Source organism: Phodopus roborovskii, unplaced genomic scaffold (assembly GCF_943737965.1).
Source record: "Phodopus roborovskii unplaced genomic scaffold, PHOROB, whole genome shotgun sequence".
Taxonomy (NCBI): Eukaryota; Metazoa; Chordata; class Mammalia; order Rodentia; family Cricetidae; genus Phodopus; species Phodopus roborovskii.
The window spans coordinates 3,482,013-3,508,789 of record NW_026126547.1 but is presented as its reverse complement, the minus strand read 5'-3'; the positions used below and the strand labels follow the sequence as shown (position 1 = coordinate 3,508,789).

General features: G+C 41.6%; 1 protein-coding gene across 1 annotated transcript in view; it reads right to left on the bottom strand.

Moving 5' to 3' along the window:
• The window catches only part of Abca13 (ATP binding cassette subfamily A member 13), a 421,036-nt gene extending 395,079 nt beyond the window's left edge, over positions 1-25,957 (bottom strand). Inside the window, 1 exon segment of the mRNA XM_051200607.1 lies at positions 25,889-25,957. Coding sequence (XP_051056564.1) covers positions 25,889-25,957 — 69 coding nt within the window.
• Positions 25,958-26,777: the final 820 nt, after the last annotated feature.

Here is a 26,777-nt window from a genome sequence, read left to right as displayed (position 1 = left end):
TTTGAGTCCCCGGTGTAATTACAGAAATGAAATCGCCCTTTGAAATAGATTCCAAGGAAGTGTTGCTGGAGCCAGGGAACAGGACAAAAAGCTTCTGCCCGCCTGAGATAACTCAATAGCTTGTGTTCATTAAGGAGAAAGAGGCTGCAGAGGCTAGCCTCAGGCTGAAGCCCTTACAGCTGACAGGAAGATCCCAGAGCCCTGGCAGGAGCATACATGACTGCGAACGTGATCAAAGCAAGAGAGACACATATGTGAAAAAGTCACCATGAAGCTGTTAATATGTACTAGTTATTAATAGTACACACTAATAGATACAAGTTCTTGCTGGTGCTTGGAATTAAAAATGACAACCAAAAGAACACTTAAGAGGCTGCAACTTGTTGCATCATTCTGGTCATTACATGCATCAATAGAACAATTTATACATGTTGGGGTAAGGATGTATGGGTAGGATTCTATATTTAGGGATGGATATAAACATGCAACATAGACATGTACCTCATATTAAATATGAAATGAAGAAAAAGCATTTTTTTCATTATTTTAATGACATATGATAGCTAGCTTGCTTTTTTTGTGTGTGTTGCCTTTCTTTTTTTTGTTTGTTTGGTTGGTTGGTTTTGGTTTTTTGAGACAGGGTTCCTCTGTGTAGCTTTGGCTGTCCTAACATTTGCTCTGTACACCAGGCTGGCCTCAAAGTCACATAGATCCACCTGCCTATACCTCCCAAATGCTGGAATTAAAGGCGTGTGCCACCACCAGCCAGTCTGTAGCATTTTAAGACAGAGTTATAAAGAAAAAGGTGGTTTATACATTCAAGATCAATAGACTAATAGAACAAGCTGATATTATAACTTATTATAAATAAATACATGCATGGGTATGAAATTTCAAAAGTAAGCTAGAATGCAATCATTGTCTTAATTCACTTAAACATACATGTATATGTGTAGTACATAAGTATAACTAATACTTCCAGAGACAATTTTTCGTATCAGCATTTTGAGGTATGCCTTTCTGAAATACAGTTAATACTTTAATGTCAGTTTATTTATCCATTCACCTATAATGTTAAGTACTACAGCCCTGAAGGGAAAGATATCCTGGCAGTCAGGAGCCAAGGGCTACCACAAAATCACACCTCACAACAAGCCAGAGATTTACTGGGAGGGAAAAACCCAGGAGGGTGCCTACCTCTGTTCCCAGGAGAAGCAGCAGAGAACTGAGCAAGAAGCAGGGTTTATACAGCATTGGGGAAGTAGGGGCTTTCCAGGGTGGAGATTTCCAGGGTGGGAACTGGTCAGATTTCAAGTCCCGACCTTAGACTTTTTACTCTGTAGGGCAGGGGCTGGATCTAGCCATTAGGACAGTTAGGGTGTTCTGTGGGTAGAAGCTGGCAGTTGGAGGTCCTTGTGGGGAGGAGACTGACCACTTGTGTGCCTTGAGGGACTTACACCTATCACAGAAAAGTGCCTGACTCTGCTTGGCTACCATGAGCTTTCTTTACTTCTCTGGCTGGCCTCTTGAGAGAATGTGACTAAATGTAATCCCTGAGCTGAGATGAACTTGGATTTGTGTCAGGGTAGACTCTCATTGAGAGTGAAGCCCAGACACAGTATAGCTTTTGCTGTCTCCAGGTAGTGTCTGGGATCCTGAACTATGGCTGGAGGCCAAGCTTTTAACTTCTGCCATAATTTTATCAAATTGATATGCAAAAATAGTTCCTTTCTTATTAGTATGAAACAGTGTTTTTAAGCACATAACAATTCCTTATCTGCTGATTCTCTGTTCTTTCAGGTGCCCCTTTCTCTAGTGAATCATCCTTTTTTTAACTACCATTAATTAAAGAATTAAATCCTCTCTTTACCTTGAATGATGCTGAAATTTTCTATTTCATTTGCCATTTTTGTTTCTTTTTTAAAATTGTTTATTTTATATCCCAGCCACAGTTTTCTCTCCCTCCTCTCTTCCCAATCCCTTCCCCACCCCGTCTCTTCCCACCTCCCAATCCACTCCTCCATTTCTGTTCAGGAAAGGGCAGGCCTCCCATGGATATCAACAAAACATGGCATATCAAGTTGCAGGAAGTCTAAACACCTCAACAATGGTGCAGCTGGAAGAATATATGAGGCCACTGGCAGTGGGTCCAAGATCTAACTCCAATGCACAAACTGACTTAGTTCAGCCCATTCTATATGGAGAGATACCTTGCCCAGCCTAGACACAGGGGCGTAGGGGGTGACAAGATGCCTTGGTCCTACCTCAATGAGATATGATGGGACAGACTTAGTAGACTTAATAGGGGAGCAGATGGGAGGTGAGGTGGGGAAGGTGGGGAGAGCAAGAGGAGAGAAGGGAGGGGGAACTGGGTTAGGCAGGAATAGCTCTCCAGCTCTTATGAGCTCAGGGCCAGCTCTTCCACCTGCCTCAGGCACTGATGAGCTAGGGTAGGGCATCTTCCCCACCCACTCATGCTGCCACATGACAGATGAGTAATGGGGACAGCTTTCCCATGCTCACAACTTCAAGGCTAGCTTATCCACACCTCCACCCATAGGCTCGGCTCTACTGTGCTACCCAAGCAAGGTGCAGGGTCTGCTTTCCCAAGGGTTGCAGCTGTACCATAGTTTCTTTATCCGTTCCTTGGTGAGGGGCATCTAGGTTGTTTCAAGGTTCTGGCTATTACAAATAAAGCTTCTATGAATGTAGATGAGCAACTGTCCTTATGGTATGAATGAGTATCCTTTGGTTATATGCCCAAGAGTAGTGTAGCTATGTCCTGTGATAGATTGATCCTTGAGAAACTGCCATATTGATTTCCAAAATGGCTGTTCAAGTATGCACTTCCACCAGCAATGGAGTGTTCCACTTGCTCCACATCCTCTCCAGCATGAGCTGTCACTTATGCTTTTGATCCTAGCCATTCTGACAGGCATTTCCCTGATGGCTAAGGATGTTAAGCATTTCTTGGCCATTTAAGATTCTTGTGTTGAGAATTCCGTTTAGATCTGTACTCCATCTTTAAATTTGATTACTTTGTTGATATCTAGTTTCTTAGGTTCTTTATATATTTTGGAAATCAACCCTCTGTCAGATGTGGAGTTAGTAAAGATTTTTTTTTCCCATTCTGTAGGCTGCTGGGGTTTTTTGTTTGTTTGTTTTGTGTTGTTTTGTTTTGTTGTTTGTTTGTGTTTTTGAGAGAGGATCTCATATACCCTAGCATTGTCTGAAACTGCATATTTGAGACTAGGCTTGAACTGTTGACTTTCTGCCTCTACCCAAGTGTTAAGGTAACAAGCATGACCATCATATTTGCCTTTTTATTATTTAAATCTTTTGTGTAGACAACTTGCCAATTTAAAAAAATTAGTGTCTTTATTCTCTTTCCTAGATGCAAAGAAAATATAATAAGGAGTTTTGCCAAATAAATTGTGTCAGCCATAACTACAAATATTATCAATATAGTCTTAAACCAATGACAAATTTCAAGATGCAAATGAAAGTTACTGCAACTATTATAACTCTACTTCCATAGAGAAATTCCTTCAAGAATCTTATAATTCAAACCCAATTAAACCTAAATGAATACTACTTCAGGGATTTTTTTTTTTTTTTATTGTTAGTTAGTTAGTTTAGTTTACAAGTTCGTTAACTGCCCTTTGGAAGAATGCATGTAGGAAGGATTTTCTGTGGTTCTGAATCTAAAATTGCCCCCAGGAAGAAAGGCCTTGGGGGATGAAGCATTCCACTGAGTCACTATCCACTGCACCTGTGAATCAGCTCCTTTCATGAGGCTGTTTCTCTGTGGGGGTCCACATCATCTCTCCTCATCACATGTTCATGCTTTTCTTCTCATGTGTCTTTATCCTAGACTCTAGAGTGGCACTTTTACTCATACTCCTGTTAATGGGGATGCCTCCTGTGATATTCAGGATGGCTCTCTCCCTCCCAGGCTTCAGGCTCTCCTTTCTAAACACCATCATCTGACCTAAGTGGGGGGGGGACCCCATGGGTATTCAAAAGCACCAGGAGTGGATACTGCCAGAGGCTCTGCTCTCAAGAAAAACAATCAGTCATCTGTTGAACCTATTAATCCTTGAAAAAGCATGTGTCACCTTTCCAATCAACCACAAAGCCCACTGCTCTTTAAACTGATCCCCAGGAGGCTGTTCTCACCAGGAAAAAGCATAGAGGCCACTTAACACCTGACTTTCATGGCCCTTCTCTGTGACTTTCATGGGTGAGGGGATCCCCTATTGCTGTCACATCTCACACCAAGCACAGAGACTTCCCTTTTAGGCTCAGGGCAGCTCAGATAGGAAAAAATCTGGGAGACACTCGAAATCTGAACCTGCATAGGAAATACAGTGAAGGTCTCTTCCTCCAGACAAAAATAAAGAGGGGTATGGAAAGGAAAATTAGAGGGAGCAGGGTAGGGGACTTGTCTTTGTCTGATCCTCAAAAGAAAAACACATAACCAAAAAATACAAAATGATCAATCCCAACCACCCAGTCCACATTCTCCAAAGCCATCACGATGGACCGCCATTGTCTTCCCAGCACCCACACTAAGGAAGAGAAACCCGCCAAAGAAGCCAAAGAACTCTTCTTATCCCTTCCCTCTGGCAGAGCACTTGGGGAAAGTGCTATAGGGACCAATCAAAGGAGACAAACAATGAGCATGGGCAGCAAGGATGTGTTATCACAGAAGCCTCCAGGGCTGATCAATAGAAGATGAAAGGATGGACTAGGCCAGGGATTCAGTAGGAGAGCTCTTGGTAGGTACTAGGCCCTAGGTTTGATTCCCAACAGCACACACACAACAAAAAAGAATGTACTGGTGAATTGAATTCAAAGTTGTACAGAAATTTCTCCAACTGAATGGGGAGAACATAGTATAAAATACTTAACAAAAATCTCACAGGAGAACACAGAGCCCAATTAATGTAGTAAATACTGTCTTTTGTCTCACATGAGCTCCCTCTTCAACCGCCACAAGTCCTGTTACAAAAACCAGGAGATACAGGATGTGACCGCGGAGGGGGGGGGCGGGGTTAGGACAAAAGAAAACCAAATAAAGTCACATTTGGAAAATAAAACCATTTAAAAGAATGGAGAACAAACATAGAAACTTAGCTAGGCTGCCAAAGCATGAGTCCCATTTCTCAAAGGACATCAGCTGTCAAGACACAATGCAGAGAGACAGGTAAGCCAAACACAAGGTAGAGAGAGTCGGGAACATGAAAAGAGAAGGAATAAATAGAAGAATGTATAAGCACTTCAAAAGGAAGAATGACATCATAAATACAAGAGCTCAGAAAGATGACAGATGAACAATGTGAAAGCTCACTGCGCTCAAGCAAAGGAACAGAAGAAATTGTTGTGCATAACTGGCTTAGAAACCACACACACAAGAAAAAAGAGACACTAGTTACACATGAGTTCTTGAACACAGAGAGTTAGAGGTAATAATAGTGCTCTTTTAAAGTATTTTAAAGGCAAAAATATTAAAAGAGAAAAAAAGCAGAGACTATGCAAATAAGATATTAGCATCCTTGAGGGGAAGAATTCAAAATATAAAACCCAAAAAGCCTCAGAGCTGTGGAAGACTTTATTTAAAGATTAAAAGCATAATTTTGGACTGTACTACAGAAAATTAACCATCTTTGAACTGTGGATGGTGAACTTCAGGCTATGGATAAAATATAAGGGAAGATATAAAAGAAGAAAACTGTAAGTTTCAGATGATGGAAGAGCAGCTGGACAGGTTGAGCACAAGCTAACCTTGAACATGTCCTCAAAACATTACGTGTAAATGCCAGTGTATCAATACTGACACTGTTCTTTGGAAAGACTGTTTGTTTGTTTGTTTGTTTGTTTGTTTGTATGAGTATACCCATGTCAAGGTGTACATGTGGAGTTCAGAGGATAAACTTTCAGGCACCATGATAGGAACTGGGAAACAGTGAACAACATGGATGAAGTCCTACTTCACAGAAGATGAAATGAGTGGACAAATGGAACATCTCTAATTCAAAAACTTGAAAAACTCCTAAATCCAGAAAATTCAAAGCAATGGCATGATGTCATCAGTGAAAAAGGCACATCATGAAGCTTTATTTCATGTATAAAATTATTATATTATAGCATAAATTTGCCTTCAGGCTGTGTATAAAAAACAAAAGTTCATAAAAGACGAATAAATTTTATGTTTAGATGGAATAAGTTCTTTCCCCAGGGATTTCATTATAGATACAATGAAAATCTTCCAAAACCTGGAAAATATCAGAAAGCTGAAGCATTTCTGGGTCCCTGGGTATTTTGAACATGGCATTACACCTGTACCTGTGAAATGAAAGGAATCCGACCAGGTTCTTCAGGGCACGTTGAGATGAAGACTAAGCCTGTGTTTGGCTTCTTCCCATGATGCTAGGGTATTTCCAATGAGCCTCAAGGTGACCAGTAGGACGGGCTTCCCTGTGCTGGCTAACCCCTTGGAAACTGACATAATTATTTTACCTGGTGTCCTTGAACTGACCTGTGATGGAACCGAGACAAAAGTAATGCCTCCAGAGAAAACAAGTCAACTTACACCTCGTTTACACAAACCACTCTCCAGACAGAGACTAAAGCAATTTTAACCCCTCCCAGTGGCTCCTGCAGTGTGTGGTTTGAGCTATAGTGGAAAACACAAAGGATAAAATGCTTTGGTAATAAAAAAAAATAAATAAAATTGCCAGTGAATTGAGATAAAACAAGGCCCCTTGGAGGTGGAGAAGCTTATCCCAAGAGCTCATTGTCTGAAGGGAGGGGAAGCATCCTAAGTTTAGAATATCAAGGAAGCTGAACCAAAGCACATAATAAGTTTTTTACCCTGGACTTTGGAAACAAAGACTTTTGTGGTACACATGAAGGTCTATTGTGTCTGTTTAGGAAGGTTTAGAACCTTCCAATGACAACCTCTCAGAAGTAGGGTCTTTTCCAAAGTGTTAAGCAGCCTTTGTTGCTGCTGCTTCAGAAAAGCCAATCCAGCACTCACACAGTACAAACAAGCTATGAGAAACTTGGTACCAAATACCGCCTTCAATTAATTGCAGGTACTGTTACTGCCCGCAAGGAACTGGGACATCCCAAGAGCTCAGAGTTCCCACTCAAGCCCAAGATCACTTCCTCATAGAAAATGCTCACAAATCTTGATGACAGTTGAACCCTGAGAAAAAATGTTGACAAATAGAAGTCTTTCTCCTTCCTGCATTCTATTGAAAAATAGTCATCTGTCTTTTGACATTCAGTCATTAAACATGGACTTAGCACTGGACTCTTTCCAACCCTGAGCTATAAGCGGCATTAAAGAAGGGAACAAGAAACAAATTCTTCTTTCATGTCTCAAAAAGGACAGGAAAAAATGCAGTAATAGGCACCCTTGGTAGAGACGCTCACTGGTGAGAATGTTCTGAAGAGGAAGCCATCTGTCTCCATATCATAACTGTGTTTACTATGACCAAGGGTTCACACTCATTATGAAACAAGAGAATAAGTTCTAGAATATTCTCAAAAGTATTTCAGTTTTGTTCTAGTTGCAAAAAGAAAAATGGAAACCAAGTATGAGTCATTAGCAAATCAATAGGACATAGCATTTTGAGTGAAGTATGTTTAACTTCTATTACTATGGCCAGAGTTGGGGTGTGTGAATTACTAGGTATAGGAGGTCACACCTTTTCTGCCATAATCAACTCCAGTGAGCAGATGGGAGGCCCATAGATAGGGGAAGAAGATATCATATGATAGACAAAGTAAACCCAAATAACAAAACTAAAGAACAGACAACAAAGCAGAGAAATATATATCTATAATTGCCTGGAATATGTATATCTAATACATGCATACAATTGACTGGAAAGAAAGTTGGTAGACCTTTCATGTAAATGAAAGTAGATCTGAAGCAAAATTCAAGCATATACAAAAACCCTTAAAATGGAAAACTAAATAAACCATATTATACCACTGTAGATGGACTAAATCATAAGTACAAACCACACAAGACAGCAAGAATTCAACACTGGATGGGTCAACCTGCATCATGTGACCTATGTGCTTCTAGTGGGTCAACAGACCCTGCAAACCAGAACAGAAAATTAATCCAAGTTCCTTTCTGGTTCACTGTGTTTCTATTAAGTAAAGTTACTAAAAGCATGCCTAGCAGGCCTAGATAAGTAGTGTTTGACACAACATATATCAAAGGGCTAGAGAGATGGCTTAGTGGCTAAGAGCACTTACTGAGATTTTAGAGGGCCTGAGTTTTGTTCCTACCACCCCTGTCTGATGGCTCACAATCTCCTATAACTCCAGGAATTTGATGTCATCTTCTGGCTTCTGGGGGCATTGCACTCACATACACATATGCACACATAGAGAAACATACATATATGGAATTAAAATAGTAAATCTTAAAAGACACATATATGGCATACATTATATATGTGTGTGTGTATATACATATATTATATGCATGTAAAATGTGCATATTCTGTATGAATATATTTGTGTGTGCATATACGTATACATGCATGTGTATACATACATATACATGTATGTATATATAAGGATCATGCTAGGATATCAAGATGCCTTTGGAAGCAAGAATGCCTCCTCACAATAGAACTCATAAGATGGGTGCCTCAGCTCCACCTCTGATAGTACATGCCAATGTGTATTGTGGATACACAGTTGAAGGCTGTGCTGTGGTAATGCTACTAGTAGCTCCTGGCAGCTCATCATGTGGAGACTACCAACTCCAACCCTGGAGCATATAAGAAAGAATCCCATGACTCTGATTTCTTGGGGTCATCCTGTCCTATTTAACTCACTTTAGTCATCACCAGATAAACTGCATAAGATTGTCAGTGCAGTTTACCAGACGAGCCAGAAGGGCCTGCCTGAGTTCTGCTTCAGACACATCCAGGTCTCGGTGCAGGCCCTGCGACTCCCCTGATCTGTGCCGATGATGGATATGCCCCCTCCCTGGCCTCAGCATCCTGAATCTGTGAAATGGGAAGAAGAGCTATAAGGATATCCAGGGCTAAAGCTCACTATCAGCTTGGAGAAAAGAAGACACATGGATGCCATATGGGTCTAGGGAGTGCTACAAAAGAGCAGGTAACAGCTGCCAGAACTGAGAGAAATGCTTTTATCCAAAGGGAGCACTGGCCACTAACTGGCTTCTACCTTGGACCTTTTGCAGCAGCTACTTTGAGCCACCCTTAGCCACAACTCCCTAACTCAATGACTGTGCTCAGCTCCTTCTGGCACTTGCCTCTTGTCCATAAGGAGTGCTACTCTCCTGAAAGGTGAGCACCAACACACACAGGTCCCCAGAGCTCCAGACCCTAGTCTAAAGGACAGCACATGCTAGTGAGACATTCAAAACAGACAGTCTTTCTCCATGCCCCGGGTCAGGCCTCAGTGCCTGAGGACTGCCACAGCCAGACTCACACAAAACACCAGGCTCTGGGAATGGACCATATATTTCTGATCCTAGCATTAGGAGAGTTGAGAGTGGAAAACTATGAATTGCAGGCCAGACAGGACTACAGAATAAGACCTCTTCTTAATGCAACAACAAAAAAATGGCCCTGTCTATGCCAAAGTCCACAATTCCAGCAAGGAAATCCCATGCATTCAAGGGAACTTTGCTCTGTTCTACAGAAGCCACCATCCTACATAAAAGAGACCCAGTCTCTTGGTGATCTTAGCGTTTTCTCTCCAGAGTGCTGTATAACTTCAGCAAGATTAACATAGAGAGCAGGGGTGTCTGTTTCATCACCACCCCCCACAATCACCCGGCAAACAGCCAAATGGGGAAGTAACAAATCCAAATGCCTAGTATTTGAAAAGCAGCTATTTTCCATTCCTTTGGTAGGCTTAAGTTTCTTATCCTCAGGCCACAGGACAGGACCCAAAGGGCACGTATAGGGTACCCAAACTGACTGAGACCCTTTCTTCCTGCAGGCATTCCTCACAGCCCTTCAAAGTTTTTAATTTGTTAGGTTGGATCTGCAGCCCCCCAACCACCCCCCCCCAACCCCCTACCAGTAGTTTGTGTATTTACTTGTGCTTTGAAAAGGAAGATGGGAGGAAAATAAAGCCAAATCAAAGGATTAGAAACAAATTAAGGTCAATCAGAATTGAAAGGGCCCTGTGATCCCTTGATTATGAATAGAAGAAAAGCAAACAAGTTCAGTACATGCCAGCTCTGAACTCTAATGCCACAAAACATGTTTGCTTCTCTGTAATTGGATTTCTGCCAGGACATACACAGATGACCTGTAGTAACCTCACAGTGACCCAACAGTTTCCTCCCCAGGGTCTAAAACAAGTGTATCCTAGCAGCCTCAGGCCACACCAGAACCCCACAAGCATTTTTTAATGGTTCTCTTATCTATCAAAAGGGCACCAGATTATTCCCCAGATGTGTAAAGAGATTTCAATCAGAGTTTCAAGCTATCACAAGGCATCCAGATATGAAGGTGGCAGGTTAAGATGCTGTCTATGGGGCTTAATTATAGAATATGAACAACTTCTCCATGATGGCTGGGAAGCATGAGAGTAATGCACAGGCAAATGCAGTGCTCTGAGGGCCCCTTATCTCTCACCCCCCCCCCCCGCCACTCCCCCTAGTCTTATTCAGCAATATCTGCAGCTGGAGCTCTTCTATGGAAGCAGGCCACTGGAAGACTAAGTAGAAAGCTCTGAGGACTCTCAGCAGGAAGCTATTTAGCACTTCTGACTGACTGAGCTGCAAAAATGTGTTGAAATTGGAGAACTTTTGAGCTCATTTGTGGATTCTAGTAACTACAAGTATGTCCCAGAGAGTAAGACTGGCCCCTGACACGGTTACTTTTGTAGCCTAAGCAAAAATCATTTAATCAACATCTACACTAAGTCCTAGGCAGTGCTGGACAAAAATCCATCAATGGGATCTAAAAAGGATCAGACTATGGGTCATGTACCCACATCATATGGCTCAGGCCTTTCCATGGAAGGATTCTGAGAGTCAGACAAAGCCAAAGGATACCTGGAATTTTTGATAAGAGGTTGAGAACAGGTCTTGCCCCTTCACTCTCTCTCCAGTAGAGAAGTGAGTAATGGGGGCTACTCAAGCCCACCTCTCCCCCTTTGAGTCCCTTGAACTGTGGCCACCAGATGCTTCCTGCCACTGAATCTACCAGAGGGACCTGGAGGCAGAACAAAGCATCCACCATCAGCCGCCATTCATGTCTTGCCCCTCCACCCTCCGGGAGAGACAGAGGAAAGGATAGTCTTGAACCCATACACACCAGAAGAGGGGGAGACCACACCTGCACCCACTGGAAGAACAGATGGGAAGAAGATAGTATAAGAACACATCCAACAACAGAAAGACTTACATGACACCATGAGAGTCTAGGGATTCTACGCCAGGAAGTTCTGAACATCCCAACCCAGATGAAGCAGAAGAAAATGACCTTAAAACAACTTCATAAAAATGATAGAGGCCCTCAAAGAGGATATGAAAAAATCTCTTAAAGGAAGAGAAAACAAACAAACAAACAAACAAAAATGCAAGAAATTAACAAAATCTCTTTTAAAAAGCAAGGAAAGCCAAGAAGAAACTATCAAACAGTTCAAGATCTGATCATTGAAGTAGAGACAATAAAGAAAACACAAACTGAGAGAATGCTGGAAGTAGAAAAGCTAGGTAAACTATCAGGAACTATAGATGCAAGCATAACCAACAGGAAGATTCTCAGATAAAGTAGAGGAAATAGATTCATTGACCAAAAAAAAAAAAAAATCTTAAATCCAAAAAACCCTTAACACAAAATATCCAGGAAATGTGGGAACTGTGGAAAGACCGAACATAAGAATAATAGGTATACAACACGGAAAAGAAGCTCAGCTCAAAGGTGCAGGAAAAAATATTCAACAAAATTATAGAAGAAAACTTTCCCAACCTGAAGAAGGATATGCCTACGAAAGTAGGAAAAGCTGACTAAACACCAAATAGACTGGACCAAAAAGAAAAAAGAAAAAAAAAATCCCCTCTCCACATAATAATCAAAACACCACATATACAAAATAAATAAATAATATTAAGAGCAGTGAAAGAAAAGGGCCAAGTAACATATAAAGGCAGACCTATCAGAATTACACCTGACTTCTCTGGGGAAACTCTGAAAGCCAGAATGTCCTAGGTAGATGTTCTAAAAATACTAAGAGACCATGGGTGCCGGCTCAGACTACTATACCCAGCAAAGCTTTCAATCACTATAGATGGAAAAAATAACATATTCCATGACAAAACCAGATTTCCACAATACATATTCATATATTTAGCCTGACAGAAAGTTCTGGAAAAACCCATCAGGACGAAAGTCTCAATTCTGAACATCTATGTCCCAAATACAAAGGCACTCACATTCATTAAAAAAAAAAAAAAATTACTAAAATTCAAACCTCACATAAAACCTCACTCACTTATAGTGGAAGACTTCAACACCCCACTCTCACCACTAGACAAGACCACCAGATAGAAATTTAACAAAGAAACAAAAGAATTACCAGAAGTTAGGACCCAATTGGGCTTAACAGACATCTATAAAACATTCCATCCAAACACAAAAGAATATACCTTCTTCTCAGCGCAGCATGGAAGCTTCTCTAAAATTGACCACATACTTGGCAACATAGCAAACATCAACAGATACAAAAATATTGGAATAACCCTCTGGGTCTTAACAGAACACCATGCTTTAAAGTTAGAATTCCACAGCACAAACTACAGAAACCCTACAAACTCCAGGAGACTGAATAATGCAAATTACACCATTCCTGGGAAAAAAGAAAAATAGAAAATAATTAAAGACACAACATACCCAAACCTATGGGACACTTTGAATAAAGACACAACATACCCAAACTTATTGGACACTTTGAACGCAGTGCTAAAAGCAAAGCTCATAGCACTAAGTGCCCACATGAAGAAACTGAAGAATAGTCACATTAGAGAATTAACAACACAACTGAAAGCTCTAGGAAAAAAAGAGGCAAACTCACCTTGGAGAAGCAGATGCCAGGAAATAATCAAATTGAGGGCTGAAATCAATAAAGTAGAAACTAGGAAAATAATACAAAGAATCAATGTAGCAAAGAGTTGGTTTTTCAAGAACATCAACAAGATAGACAAACCTTTATCCAAACTAACCAAAATCAGAAATGAAAAGGGGGACAGACACTGAGGATATCCAGACACTCTTCGGGTCATACTTTCAAAACCTGCACTCCACAAAATCAGAACATTTAAAGGAAATGGTGAGTTTTCTGGGCTAGATATCACTTACCAAATTAAATCAAGAACAGATAAGCAATTTAAATAGACCTATAATCCCTAATGAAATAGAAGAGGTCATCCAATATCTCCCAACAAAAAAAAAAACCCAGGGCCAGATGGCTTCAGTGCAAAATTCTAGCAGAAATTCAAAGAAGGGCTAATACCAATACTCCTCAAATTGTTCAACACAATAGAAGAAGAGGGTTCATTGTCAAACTCTTTTTATGAGGCAACAATTACCTTGGTATCCAAGCCACACAAAGACACAACTAAGAAAGAGATCTACACCAATATCCTTCATGAACATTGATGCAAAAACACTCAATATAATACTGGCAAATCGAATCCAAGAACACATCAGAGAAATCATCCACCATGACCAAGTAGGCTTCGTCCCAGGGATACAGGGATGGTTCAACATATGGAAATCTATCAATGTAATCCACCATATAAACAAACTAAAAAAGAAAAACCATATGATCATCTCACTAGATGCTGAAAAAGCCTTTGACGAAATCCAATACCCCTTCATGATAAAAGTCTTGGAAAGATCAGGGATAACAGGAACATAAAGAGTATATGAACAAACTACATGGAGTAAACCAACAGTCAACATCAAACTAAATGGAGAGAAACTCAATGTGATTTTTCTAAAATCAAAAACAAGACAAGGCTGTCCACTCTCTCCATATCTCTTCAATATTGTACTTGAAGTTCTAGCAAGAGCAATAAGACAACAAAAGCAGATCAAGGATATACAAATTGGAAAGGAAGAAGGCGAGCTTTCATTATTTGCAGATAATATGATAGTTTACATTAATGACCTGAAAAACTCTACCAGGGAACTCCTACAGCTGATAAACACCTTCAGCAAAGTGGCAGGATATAAGATTAACCTCCTCCCAAAAAACACAATAGCCCTACTATATACAGATGATAAAGGGGCTGAAAAAGAAATCAGAGAAGCATCACCCTTTACAATAGCCACAAACAACATAAAGTGTCTTGGGGTAATGCTAACCAAACAAGTAAAATACCTGTATAGCAAGAACTTTGAGTCTTTCAACTGAAAGACCAAAAAGTGAAGTTAATAAAGGACGGTCTGACCTGGAAAGCTAACCAATATCTGTTCCTTGGAATTTGCTAACTTCCTCTCACAAGGCCCTGAGATAACAAGAATTCACAATGCCCCTCCTTTCTGCCCCTCCTTTCCTGTGAGTCAACAGGTGGTGAATTGGGTCCTTAGGAAACAAAGAGATAACTGCAACTCCAGTAAGCCCAGACAAAATTAATTAGCATACCCTGAGGCCCTAAGGTCTGTTGACCCTAATAGCAGACCATCCGGCCTCCAAGGGTCATGTACTCAATGGACAGAGGGTCCCACCCCCTCCCTAAGCTTGTGGGTTTGCCTTTAAAAACACCTGGGCCCAGGGGAGGGGGCTTCTCTCTAGCCTGCGTGCTGGAGGAGCCCGTTTGTGCAAACGTTTCCTGCTCATTAAAGCCTCTTGCATTTTGCAGCAACTGGACTGGACATTGAGTTCTTGGGGTATCGACCAAAACTGGAAGACTCTTCATTCTGAGGGTCTTACACAACAATGAAGTTAAAGAAGATACCGGAAAATGGAAAGCTCTCCCATGTTCTTGGACAGGCAGGACCAATACAGTAAAAATGGCAATCTTGCCAAAAGCAATCTACAGGTCCAATGCAATCCGCATCAAAATCCCGGCACAATTCTTCACAGACCTTGAAAGGACAATACTCAACTTTATATGGAAAAACAAAAGACCCGGGATAGTCAAAACAACCCTGTACAATAAAGGAACTTCAGGAGGCATCACCATTCCTGACTTTAAGCTCTACTATAGAGCAATAGTCCTGAAAACAGCTTGGTACTGGCACAAAAATAGACAAGTAGACCAATGGAATTGAAATGAAAACACACCAATGGACACCTGATTTTTGACAAAGCAGCTAAAATAATAGAGTGGTAAAAAAGAAAGCATCTTCAATAAATGATGTTGCCATAACTGGATGCTGGCATGGAAGACTGCAGATAGATCCATATTTATTACCATGTACAAAACTTAAGTCCAAATGGATCAAAAACATGAACATAAACCCAGCCACACTGAACCTCTTAAAGAGAAACTGGGAGGTACCCTTGAATGAATTGGTACATGAGACCACGTCCTGAACATAACACAGGTATTGGCAATTAATAAACGGGACCTCCTGAAACTGAGAAGCTTCTGTGAGGCAAAGGCACAGTCAATGAGACAAAATGGCAGCCCACAGAGTGGGAAAAGATCTTCACCAAGCCCACATCCCACTGCTGGTAGGAGTACAAACTTGTACAGCCACTTTGGAAATCAATATGGCACTCCCTTGGGTAAATGGGAATCAGTGTACCATAGGATCCAGCAATTCCACTCTTAGGCATATACCCAAAAAGTGCACAAGGACATCTGTTCAATTACATTCATAGCAGCATTATTTGTAATAGCCAGAACCTGGAAGCAACCTAGATGCCCCTCAACTGAAGAATAGATAAGGAAAATGTGGTATGTTTACACAATGGAGTACTACTTAGCACAAAAAAAAAAAAAAAAAAAAAAAAAAAATGGAATCTTGAAATTCTCAGGCAAAAGGATAGAACTAGAAGAAATTATCCTGAGGTAACCCAGTCACAAAAAGACAAACATGGTATGTACTCACTCATATATAGATTTTAGACATAGAAAAAAAAAGGTCGCCAGCCTACAATTCACATTGCCAGAGAAGCTAGGAAACAAGGAGAACCCTAAAAGAGACATACATGGTCCCTTATAGAAGGGGAAAGGGACTAGATCTCCTGAAAATCATTGGGAGCAGCGGGAGAAGGGCAAAGTCAGTTAGGAGAAAGAGACTGGAAGAAGAGGAGGGGAGAGGAGAACATGGGGGAGCAAGAAGACTGAGTCAGGGGAAGAATAGAGAACAAGAAAAGAAATACCATAATAGAGGGAGCCATTACAGGTTTAAAGAGAAATATCATACCAGGGAAATGTCCAGAGACCTACAAGGATAACCTCAACTAACAATCTAAGCAATAGTAGAGAGGCTACCTTAAATGACCTTCCCTGATAATGATATTGATAACTACCTTATATGCCATCCTAGAACCTTCATCTAGTAGCTGATGGAAGCAGAAGCAGACATCCACAGCTAAACACTGAGCCAAGCTACTGGAATCCAGTTGCAGAGAGGGAGAGGTGATGAGTAAAGGAGTCAAGACCAGGCTACAGAAAACTACAGAAACAACTGACCTGAAAAGGGGGACCCCAGCTGAGAAACCAGCATAGGACCATCCTAGACCCCTGAACATGGATCCCAACTAGGAGGCCTGGGCAATCTATGGGACTTCTGACTGTGGGACCAGGATGTATCCCTAGTGCATAAATGGACTTCGGGAACCCATTCCCCATGAAGGGATACTCCCTTAGCCTACAGACACAGGGGAGGGCCTAGGCTCTGCCCCAAATGACAGATATTAATGATCCCTCATGGAAGACCTCATCCTCCCTGGGGAGTTGATGGGGAAAGAATGGGGGGGGGGTTTCAGTGAGGGGCAAGCAAAAAAAAAAAAAAAAAAAAAAAAAGAGGTTGAGAGCAGCCACTGAGTTTCCAGGGCTTATAATGCACAGGAAATTCTGCAGAGTTTGCCCACTCTGTCTATTCAAATACAACACGGGTATTCTTCTAGAAGCCAGACCACTAAGTCATTGTTGTGCACCTTTAAACTGTTTGGCATTTTCAGGCAGAAGTTAGCAAAAATCCAAGCCATGGGACTTCTCTTCCCAGACCCATTGGGAAACCTGGAACCCTGGGAGGGGGAGGGTGTTATAGTTCACTTCATGATGACTGGAGATTTAAGCAGATCCTTAAGGAAGCAACATTTATTGTTTTCGTTTGAATTTCGAGACAGATTCTCCTCAAGCAATACAGGCTGGTCTTGGACTCAGTATGCCACTGGTTCGCCGCTGTTCCTGGAGAGAAGCTGAGCTCTAAGAAGTAAAAAAAAAAATCTTTCCTTTGACCCAAATGAGTTAAGTAGAACATTTCTTGATGTGGAATGGTGGTACTTGAGGATTAAGTTGTGTTATTTAAAAGTCCTAAACCACCCAAGGTATGGCTTTATCTCCTGAGGCAGCGGTTGTACTAACAAAGGTTGGAGCCCCTTTATTAATCAGGCTATCACTAGGGCTATACTAGTTCCCTGCTACTCATTGCTCCTAGGGTGAAGTCCTTAACACCCAGCACTTCATAGTCTGATTTTACTTGGTAACAGGACCATTGGACACACTTTATTAAAACATGGTCATATGGGAATATGACCCACATGGCATGCCCTTTCCTTATGAGAGAAAACTTTGGACACAGAGAAACACATGGATGATGATGAAAAGAAACATGGCAAAGGCCATGTATACACCACTCCTCAGAGAAGCTAGCCTGCTTGCCCCTCAATCTTGGCTTTCCAGCCTCCAACTGTGAAGCAACACATATTTCTTTTTTCACCACTTTGTGCATGTATTTTGTTATAGAGGACTAAGCAGACTCCTACAACTACAGCATATTGTCAGGAGTAGTCTTTCAGATCAAGATTTTTTTTTTTTTTTTTTTTTTTTTTTTTTTTTTTAACAACCTAAGAGTTCAGACGCTTGACCAATGACTTCCTGGTTTCTGCTAACAGAACTTTAAGTCAAATATATTCGGCAGGAAGCTATTGAATTGTAACTTCTAACTCCACAGAAACAGTAATAAGAACAGAGGCAGCCTCTTCGATAATGTCCAAAAGAAAGATGATCTGATCCACGTCAGGTTTTTATATCTATGATTGTTTCCAGTTTGTTTGTGTGTTTGTTTGTGTGTTTTTTCAAAATCAAAGTTTTGCTTCAAGCCAAGTCAGGTTTGAGCATCAGAACTCAGGGGTGGATGAAAATCTCAAGCAAGTGTGAGATTCTTTTTTTATAAAATAAAAACACAAATACACACACATAAAATGTCAGAGGCTCAAGTCAATGAAACCTGAAATTGTGTTTCCTTCCATATCAAAGGGAAACAGTTTTTTAAGGATGGTTCAAGGGTTGGACCCTGAAGTACATGACTGTGAGTTAGAGATACAGGCTGAGGTTTAGCTTGGATGGGCTGGGCTGATTGGAAGTTCTCTCTAATGAAGTTGATTTGAATTTGGTCATGTGCCGAGCATAGAAGCTGCTACACTGGCACTCTGAGCATAGAAGCTGCTACATTGGCACTCTGGCAGCCTCATGAACTTCTCCCAAGCCATGCCTGAGGGAGGAACATGGAAAAGACACCATAACTCTTGTCTGTACCTAACAGACAGCTTCGCTGTGGCCTTTTGAAGCAACAGCACTGAGAATTGTGTGTGAGAAGGGACTGGAATCCAGAGTACACATCACTGGGTTCTGTACTGAAGAGTACAGAGTGGGAGAACATTTCTAATACACTTTTGTCATTTACTGCTTGTAGTTGAGAATTAAGTGTAGGTTTCCAGAACCCCAGCTGTGTGCTACTATAACAAAGCAATCTACTGTAATAATATTATGAAAAGAAAAGTTAATATGACCCACAGTCATAGAGTTCTGGTCTGTGATCAGTTGCCCCTATTGTTTCAGGCCTATGGTGGCACCATACATGATGGAAGGAACTTGTTGTGGAGAAAAAAAACTGCTCTAACTATATGCTAGGGAGCACAGAAGGAGAAGAATAGGCAAGGGTCCCATAATCCCCTTCAGCAGCATGCCTACAATGACCTAATAACCTTCATTGGGCTTCAGTGCATAAAGTTGCCACAACTCCACATAGCATCATCCTACAGACTAAGCCTCATGAGACTTTCTAGAACATTCAAGATCCAACATGCTATCCATATGCATCACATGACACTTCAATCCCCCACAGCTAGCCAAAGTCTTCAGCAAGGCTGTCCAAACTCAAACAGCTGTGTTAGCTTTCATTACTTGATAAATGTTCAGGATCCCCTACAGTAAGGGCGAAATGACAGAGGTTAACAGTCACCATTGAGAGCAGGGATCAAGACACATAATATTTGACAGTAGTGATTCCAAAAAAGATCAAGGGTAGGGTAGACAATGGTGTCATCATCCATGGGAAATAGAGCGGGCAATGGTATGGTCATCCATAGGAAACAGGGTAGGCCCAGCCACTCTAGACCACATCAAAACAGAGGAGACTTAAAAATAAATTTTTAAAAGACAGAATTATGACACTACCCAAAAGCAGCATTTGGTGAGTTCGTTACTATCTCATTGCTGTGACAAAACATCCAAGAAAGGCAATTTAAAAAAGCATTTACTTCAGCTTACAGTTCTGGGCAGAAATAGTCCACAGTGGCAGGGAAGGTGGAGTAGGATCGGAGGCAGCTGATCACATTAAAGCCACAGTCAGGAAGTAGAAAAGGATGGATGCTTATACCTATTTCTCACTTTCTCCTTCTTGTTCAGTCTAGGTCCCGGTCCATGAACGCACACATTAATGATGAGACTCACCACTTCAGTTATCTTAATCTAGATAACCTCTCACACATAGTCCAGAAAGTTGTTTCCATGGTAATTCTAAATCCCATCAAGTTGACAATTGCTACTAGACATCACACGTGGCTAACAGTATTCTTATTTCATTTTTAAAGTCATAGTAATGAATTTGGTTGTTGGGTAGTTAGAATAAATCAAAGACAAATGTTTAAGTTCTTGCATAAAATCCTAGCTCATAGATCATGATTATAATAGGGTTGATGAGCTTGGTCAGAATATATCCATGTCCATTGACACTCCTGAGAACAGCAACCACTTCCATCAACCTGCCCAGGTCTAGGAAGCTAATTAAGACAAAAACAAAAACAAAAAGAAGAAAACATCCAAGAATATGTACCCAGGACTGCTGTAAAAATATCAGAACATTTGTTGCATGAATGTGCATCTATTGGGTATATGCCTAAGACTGAAATTGCTGAATCTTGTGGTAGACTGATTTCCATTTTCCTGAGGAAGCGCCATAATGATTTCCAAAGTGGCTGTACAAGTTTGCACTCCCACCAGCAGTGGAGGAGTGGTCCGCTTTCTCCACATCCTCTCCAGCATAAACTGTCATTGGTGGGTTTTTTTGTTGTTGTTGTTGTTGTTGTTATTTGTTTTTGTTTTTGTTTTTTGTTGTTGGTGGTGGTGGTGGTTTTTTGTTTTTTGTTTTTTTTTTTTTTTTTTTTTTTTTTTTGCCATTCTGACAGGAGTGAGATGATATTTCAGAGTGTTTTGATTTGCATTTCCCTGATGGTTAAGGATACTGAGTACTTTCTTAAGTGTCTTAAGGCCATTTTAGATTCCTCTATTCAGAATTCTCTATTTAGTTCTGTACCCTACTTTTTAATTGGATTATTTGGTGTTTTGGTGACTCTCTTCTTGAGTTTTTTGTATATTTTTTAAATCAGCCCTCTGTCAGAGGTGTAGCAGCAGTATCTGTAATAGCCAAAACCTGGAAGCAACCTAGATGCCCTTCAACTGAAGAATAGATAAAGAAAATGTGGTACATTTACGCAATGGAGTACTACTCGGCAGAGAAAAAAAAAAAAAAAAAACAATGGAATCTTGAAATTCACAGGCAAATGGATGGAACTAGAAGAAATCATCCTGAGTGAGGTAACCCAGTCACAAAAAAGGCAAACATGGTATGTACTCACTCATATATGGATTTTAGACAAAGAGAAATGAATCACCAGCCTACAATCCATACCACCAGAGAAGCTAGGAAACAATGAGGACCCTAAGAGAGGCATACATGGTCACTTATAGAAGGGGAAAGGGACTAGATCTCCTGAAAAAATTGGGAGCAGGTGGTGGGGGAGGGAGAAGAAGTTAGGAGAAAGTTGAGGGAAGAGGAGAACATGAGAGAGCAGGGGAATTGGGTCAGGGGGAAGAATAGAAAAGAACAAGAAAAGAGGTACCATAATAGAGGGAGCCATTACAGGTTTAAAGAGAAATCTCACACCAGGGAAATGTCCAGAGACTTACAAGGATGACCCCAACTGAGAAACTAAGCAATAGTGGAGAGGCTGCCTTAAATGACCTTCCCTGATAGTGATATTGATGACTACCTTATATGCCATCCTAGAGCCTTCATCCAGTAGCTGATGGAAGCAGAAGCAGACACCCACAGCTAAACACTGAGCCAAACTCCTGGAATCCAGTTACAGAGAGGGAGAAGTGATGAGTAAAGAGGTTAAGATCAGACTGGAGAAACCCACAGAAACAGCTGACCTGAACAAGGGGGAGCTCATGGACCCCAGACTGATAGCTGGGAAACTAGCATAGGACCAACCCAGACCCTCTGAACATGCGTCTCAGTTAGGAAGCCTGGGCGGTCTATGGGACTTCTGACAGTGGGACCAGGATGTATCCCTAGTGCAGGAACAGACTTTAGAAGCCCATTTCCTGTAGCCTAGAGACACGGGGGAGGGCCTAGGTTTGACAGACTTTGATGATCCCTCACCCTCCCTGGGGAGTGGATAGGGAATGGGATGGGGTGTCTGTGAGGGGCATGGGAGGATGGGAAGGAGAGGGAACTTATGGGATCGATAGATAAAATAAGAAAAAAAAATTAAATAAAAAAGTTAAAAATATAAACACCAGAACATGAGTCAGTTTTCACATATCAAAGGGGAAATGCTGACATACTGGCTTATACCTAGAATTCTAACATGGGGAGGAAGGGACAAGAGGATTCTTGGAGCTCAATAGGCAGCTAGTTGTCCTGAATCAGTGAACTCCAGGTGTGAGACCCTGTGTCAAAAACTAAGGCAGGGAGCATTAAAAGACACTGCTGTCAATCTCTAACACACACACACACACACACACACACACCACATGAACACAAACACATGCATACACCACACATGCAAAAATGTGCCTTCATGCACCAAGAACATCATCAAATACGTTTGTGCATCTGATGATGAACTATTATTCAATAATGCCACTAAATAGGAAGACTGTACATCAACTTATAAAAAGTGAAGCTTCAATGGTTAATGAGAAAAGGGAAGTCTATGAATTAACAATCAAAATATGTGTACTATATATGCCAAGAAAACAAGCACATGAATCATTACAATGGAATTTCATGTGATTTAAAATAGTTTCCTTGTTCTTTTAATGATTGTGCAATAAATAAAAACTCAAGAGTAATAAAATGAGTGGCATTAACATAAATATAAAATTAGACTTCTCAAAAACAATTATCCAAAGCAGAATCTTAGACATCTATAAGAATGAGTATTATCTAACCTTCATCTTGTTTTTAATTTGTTCTCTTAAATATCCATAACAAAATGGTCTTTAACAGAACAACAGGGCCTGAATAGATGGCTTGGTCATTAAAAGTGTTTACTGCTCTTCCAGAAAACCCAAAGTCACTTCCTAGCACCCACAAAGATTGGCTCACAACTACCTATAATGTCAACTCCAGGGGCCTGATACCCTCTTCAGACCTACATTCATATGTACATATCCACATATAGACACACATAATTTGAAAGTTAAATAGCCAAGAATGGTGGCACAAACCTTTAATCCCAGCATTTGAGAGGCTGAGACAGATGAATCTCTTTGAGTTCTAGGCTAACCTGGTTTACATAGTAAATTCCAGGACAGACAGAGCTATGCTTTTTTTTTGGGGGGGGGATCTTTTTTATTTATTTTTCTTATTTTACATATCGATCCCAGTTTCCTCTCCTTTCCTTTTTCCTTCCCTCTCTCCCTCCCTCTCATGCTCCCGACCACCCTCCCATCCCATTCTCTCCCCCACTCCACAGGGAGGGTGGTGCCTTCCAGGAGAGGTCAACAAAATCTGTCAAGTCATGAAGAGTAGGAACTAGGCCCTACCTCCTGCCTCTAGGTTAAGGGAGTACCCCTCCATGGGGAATGTGCTCCCAAAGTCCTTTTGTGCACCAGGGATACATCTTGGTTCCACTGTCAGAGCTCCTGGGCCTTCTAACTAAGATCCATGTTCAGGCAGTCTGAGTTGGTCCAATGCTGGAGTCCCAGCTATCAGTCTGGGGACCCATTAGCTCCTCTTAGTTCAGGTCAGCTGTCTCTGTGAGTTTCTGCAGCCTGGTCTTATCCTCTGCGCCTGGATTCCAGTTCGGCTCAGTGTTTAGCTATGGGTGTCTGTTTCTGTTTCCATCAGCTACTAGATGAGGACTCTATGATGGTGGATATGTTAGTCATTAATCTCATTATTAGGGAAGGACATTTATGGTAACCTTTCCACTGTTGCTCAACTTGGTAGTTGGGGTCAGTCTTGTAGGTCTCTGGATATTTCTATAGAGTCAGTTTTCTCTTCAAACCTATAATGGCTCCCTCTTTTATAGTCTCTCTCTCTCTCTCTCTCTCTCTCTCCCTCTCTCTCCTCTTGTCTATTCCTCCCCTGACTCAGTCTTCCTAGTCCCACATGCTTTCCTCTCCTCCCCTTCTCTTTCTCCTAGCTCCCTCTCCACTCACTGCCCCCCCACCCCCAATATGCTCAGGAGATCTTGTTCCTTTCCCCTTCTGTGAGTGACTTTGTATGAATCTCTTAAATTCTTCCTTGTATCCTAGTTTCTCTGGTGGTGTAGATTGTAGGCTGGTGATCCTTTGCTCTATGTCTAAAATCCATATATGAGTGAGTACATACCACCCTGAATGCACCTGATGTCGTCAGACAGGGCTATGTTAAAAGTCCAAAGATCAAAACAAACAAACAAAAAGAAAAAGAAGAAAACCCTTAAAATTTAAATAAAGGATTTATAATCATAAAATGACCAAATAAAGAGGTTTTTAGGTACATATAAAATAGACAAGCTTCTTTCCTCATACAAACAATGCCAAGTTCTTAGTCACTGAATAAACATTTATTTGAGACTGTTTCTTCACTTCATCAAATTGGTTGTCCCCACCTGTGACAACACTCTAATTCCACAATGTAAAAAAACAAATTTGCAAATCATCACTGGAGAACAAGACGTTAGGAAAACCAGGTCAGTTTAAAGACACTCACCCAGAGGGGCCTGCCCTCAATATCTCCACTGTAATTGATTAAGACACATTGTCATCCTATTGCCTCCAAGGTTCTGTTCTGTCCCATTTCTGGTCCAGCAAGCTGGATGCCTAGAGCTCTACGTCCCCCTCTTCCTCACAGAGCCGAGGGCTCATGTCCTAGATGACTAAAGTGTCTTTCCTACTGTGCTGTGATAAGATCACCCCCTCATCTGAGGAGCCCTGTCGTGAGCATATCATGTACACTAACCATTCTGGCCATCTCCCAGGAAGGAACGCAGCTAAGACACCTGTATGAGTCAACTAGTAAATGTCAGAGTCCCCTAATGAAGCAGCAAATTCTACCACTAAGGAGAAGGGAGTCTGGGTATGGCCCATCACTCCATCACTGGGCTATTGAAGTTAATGATTCACATACACAAAAGGAAAAGAACAATGTGTTCATGGGAAGCCAGCTTCCTCTGGAACACTGTTGTGTGGGAAGATAGGTGCGGATCCTGCAATTTATATCTTAATGAATTCCACTGCTCATCAAAGGAAACCCGTATTGGCAGAGAACAACACATCCACAGTTCATCAGAAGCCTGTGTCTCCCTTGCACATCTCTGATGTCAAACCTTTGGTGCAATCAAATTCTCGGCTAGATTCTTCTGATCCTCACATCTCAGCACAGAGAAACCCTCCTTTAAACATTTGCTTTACTGTGAGGAGAGCAGGGAGGATGCTCTGCCTGATATGACCAACTGAGATTCAGTTGTCATGACAGGCAGGTCCACTGCTGAAGGGGACATCTCTAGTGCTGAGGCTTCCTCAGCAGCAGTGGGGATAAAAGACTGTTCATCATGACCATACTTCACTAAAATACACACTTTTAAACTGAGATATTAGCATGAGTTTGGTTTGCACAGCTCCAATCTTCTCAGAAAAACCTAGCTACTATAAACTGGATACATTTCTGAAAAAAGATATTAATTAACACCTAGACAGGACTTCACAGACTAACACTGAGGGGTATATGATGTGGAGTCCATTTACATTCTTAGTCCTCAGGCTTTAGACTCAGCATCCATATATTATGTTTATACATTAAACATTTATGTCGCCTTGTTCCTTAAGCCAGAAGGTTTGCAACTCAGTTTTTATAACAAACATCCCAAATGCCAATTCTTCAAGCTCCACTTGTCACTTTTTCTAAATTAGAGTTTTTCTGACAGTATTCTATTCAGCAATAGAATGTCCATGAGAGTTCAGCAATGTTGGCCCATAGAATAGATTCTGATGGAAAGCAACCCTGCAGCCTGAGTCCACGGTGGATGCTGGCACCTTCCAAGAAGTAGGATAGGCCAGGGCAGACCCTGATCTCTACCCAGTCCTCCCTCCCAAAGCCCTCTGGAAAGCCAGGACACTTACTGGGTGCCGTAGTCTGCAAAGCCAGTTCTTCCAGAACAGGGCTTGGAACTGGCGCCCAGCATGCCCCATGCCGGCTGCTCCTTGCTCCTTTCAGGAAGTCAGCCTGCAGGGTCACCGCTTATATCTGCCTGGCTTCAGCACAGACATGTGGCCTATTAGCCAATTCTAACAAAAGTGAGTGATGCAAGAGAGATTACTGGTGACTTGAATAAGGCAGGCATCAAATGTCTCCCGGTATTCTGCCTCTGCTGAGAAATCTTATCTTTTCACTAGTTGTGTGGTGTAGGGGAGGGTTGGGCTCTCAGCAGCTGCCCTAGAGGCCCTTCCTGAACATAGACAAGGAGCATGCCCATCATTTCCCAGACCCCACACAAAGGCACGTGCAGGAGAGACAAGGGCCACGTTTTCCACTGACCTCCCTTTCTCCTGGTGTAAGTAGTTGAACTTTGTTGTTCTCTTTCCTAAATTGCCAGGCATCACATTAACTTGCCAAGATATTTGCATTTGAATAGTCCCACAGCAGACCCTTGGGGGAAAAAAGGGTCTGGGGTCTGGCTGTGGTTCATTTTGCCATCGTACCTCTACTGCACACTCTGCCCGCAATCCCTATCTACCAGGAAGGCTAGGGTATAATTTTCAAAGCTCAAGCCAGGAATCAGCTGCTCACAGGAGGCAAGTGCAAGCATCGCAGGATGTAGCAAGCCTTAGGGTAACTCCTGAGCCCCATAAGATCCCTGCACCCTTGTGGATCCTCTCCCTCTCCCCTACCCCAATGCACGTACACGTCAAACATGCGTGCTGTTTCTCAGGAGTATCATCCACCTTATTCTTGAGACAGGGTCTTTCATTAGCCTAGAGCTTGAACATTATGCTAGATGAAGCAGCCAGC